Source organism: Penaeus chinensis, chromosome 32 (assembly GCF_019202785.1).
Source record: "Penaeus chinensis breed Huanghai No. 1 chromosome 32, ASM1920278v2, whole genome shotgun sequence".
Lineage (NCBI taxonomy): Eukaryota > Metazoa > Arthropoda > Malacostraca > Decapoda > Penaeidae > Penaeus > Penaeus chinensis.
The window spans coordinates 28553738-28556237 of NC_061850.1; the positions used below are offsets into that span (position 1 = coordinate 28553738).

General features: G+C 36.5%; 2 protein-coding genes across 5 annotated transcripts in view; one reads left to right on the forward strand and one right to left on the reverse strand.

Moving 5' to 3' along the window:
• LOC125042796 (dynein axonemal assembly factor 11-like) overlaps positions 1–68 on the reverse strand; it is a 38578-nt gene extending 38510 nt beyond the window's left edge. The window contains exon 1 of the mRNA XM_047638696.1: positions 1–68. This exon is cut by the window's left edge and continues 450 nt beyond it. The gene's annotated coding sequence lies outside the window, so the exon portion shown is untranslated.
• A 128-nt stretch (positions 69–196) lies between these two features.
• Positions 197–2500, forward strand: part of LOC125042795 (uridine-cytidine kinase-like 1) — a 17168-nt gene continuing 14864 nt past the window's right edge. For 2 of the 4 annotated variants that reach the window (XM_047638691.1, XM_047638692.1), the window contains exon 1: positions 197–341. In XM_047638691.1, the coding sequence (XP_047494647.1) occupies positions 292–341 (50 nt within the window). In that variant the 5' untranslated portion in view covers positions 197–291. Of the gene's footprint in view, positions 342–557; positions 940–2500 lie in introns of those variants that run through there. The other 2 variants (XM_047638694.1, XM_047638693.1) reach the window with 2 other exon arrangements.

The window sequence follows — 2500 nt, forward strand, 5'->3', positions numbered from 1 at the left end:
TCAGCTGACGCGTCGTCTGCAGTTGTTTACGCCAGTTTCCATAGCAACGCAGCGTTTAGTAGCAAACCGCACGCGACACCCTAATTACGCCTAAAATCGTCCCAAAACACCCTAAAATCCAGTTTCCACCCATCACAACCACTAGAACAATTCCAAATCTCGAGAACGCACACCTCTACAACCTCCCCCAACCCCCTATAAGAGCGCCATAAAGGTCGGAAGATTCGGATCTCGCGCGGCCGGCAGCCCCGACGGACGCAGGTGCAGCAGAAGGAAGTCCTGGAGGAGGTGATGTCCGGCAGATTCAAGCAAGATCCTCCGAGTTCAGCCAGCTCTGACAGGTCGGTCTCGGTCCTGGGGGCGGGGGGAGAGACTAGGAGCGCCGGGACGTGGCTGGGAGGGCGAGAAGGACGCGAGGGCGAGCTCCCTGGCCTGGAAAATGAGGAGGGAAATGTGGGGAAGGGAAGGGAAGGGAGGGAGAAAGTGCAAGCAGAGATAAAGAGAGAGAGAGAGAGAGAGAGAGAGAGAGACGGAGGAGATGCAGCATCCTGGCTGAGGGAGAGACGGGAGGCGGCGTCCTCGTGTGTGTCCTAACAGGAGACGGAGGAAGCGCAAGACAAAAGGGAGAGAAGTAAAGAGAAAGAGAGAGAGGGAGAGAAAAAAAAAACGAAAACAAACCAGCTTGAAAGTGCTAAAAGTTCCGATTTTTATTATCGATTTACATTTTTTTCCATATTTCCACTCTGTGCGATGTCATATTTAACGTATTTATAACCGGGAATCACAGCGCAACGTCCCTAATGCAAGATACTGGCTCTTAAATGGTGAAATGTTGCAATTGCACGGAAATATTGCATGATTGATCCGTGTTGCAAATTCTGCTCAGTTGCAGTTGTTGTTGCAGTCAGCTGACTCGTGGTATTTAATTTTTTTTTGTTTGTAAGTGTTTTATTGCCTCTGGTATTTGTATTTTCTCTTCAATTTTCTCAATTATATATGTTGTTCTCTTTCTATATTCCTTTTTATGTTTGTTTTGCCTCTATTTTATAATCCTTTTCTCTCTGTTTGTTGTTTTTTCTTCTGGTGTTTTTGTTTTATCTTTGGTTTAGGCTTACTAGTTTATTCTATTACTTTTTTTGAAGTAAAGTGAAGAACATGAGGTTTTGTGTTGCTAACTGCTAGCTTTTTTAAGATTAATTTAAAAGCATATTCTGTAATGGTTTGGAAAACTATGTACACCAGTAATATGAGATCTCTGGTTTTATTTGATTAATTGATTTTACACTTCATTCTGTTAATAATAATAATAATAATAATAATAATAATAATAATAATAATAATAATAATAATAATAATAATAATAATAATAATAATAATAATAATAATAATGATAATAATAATCATATTATTATTATTATTGTTATTATTACTACTATTATTATATCTTTATTAGTTATATTTTTATTTGTATCTTTATCATTTTAGTAACATTTTTATTTTCTACTTTTTTGCCATACTGTTGGAAACATTTATTTATTTATTGTTTTACATGACCTAAATTCTCTCAACTTGTTCTTCCTTCTGTCATTCATTTTGTTACTTGTTTTCTGTAAATGCCAGTTCATCTTAGATATTTTTGCACCTTGGTAAAGAATCTAATAAAATGTTTTTGGTAACTATTGTGTTGAGCTGATAGTAATTTCAGATTTTTGTATAGTGTGTCTGGTAATGCTAGTATGTTGAACCTTTGTCATTGGAAATAAAAAGAATTATAACGTTTCATTCTCAATATTATGTAGTCTATTATTTTTATTATATTGGTGTGTCATTTTGGTGAATCTTACTTATTAAGTGACACTGTCTTTGAAATGAGAGATTTGAGAATGTTTTTAGCATATGGCAGCCATAGCTTTCACAGTATATAGACTTGAGACACTCTTTTTCTGTATCATTTCTTTCAGACATAAAATACTCCAAAGAACTGCTCTGTATTTGTATGATGGTAATGAATAAGCTAACACATGGGCAAAAGTACATTCACTGGCAAAAACAATACTTGGGACATTTAGTTTAGATGACCGCCAGCAATATTAACCCAGTGCTGCCGGGAAAATACTCTGCTCATTTTTTTATTTATTAGTGAAATGTCTCTGCACATAGATGGCTCTGCTAGTGCTTAGCCACAGAGGAGTCGATTAGTAGACCTTGTGACCTTACTTCATTTCACCTTTCCTTGAATTGGTGTTTTTTTTATTAATGTTGTGAATATTGATGTTGTTATTTTTATTATAGACATTATAATTACTATAATGTTATAAACATTAGTAACAGCAAAATGAAATAACATAAATCAAGCAAAAGGGTAAATGGGTGACACAGGCAGTACTCGTAATTGGCTCATTGGTGACTTAGTACAAGTGTAGCCATTTATGTGTGAAAACAATTAATAAAGTAAACTCACAGTGGGCATGGCATATACGTATGTGCCATGCCTGGCGAC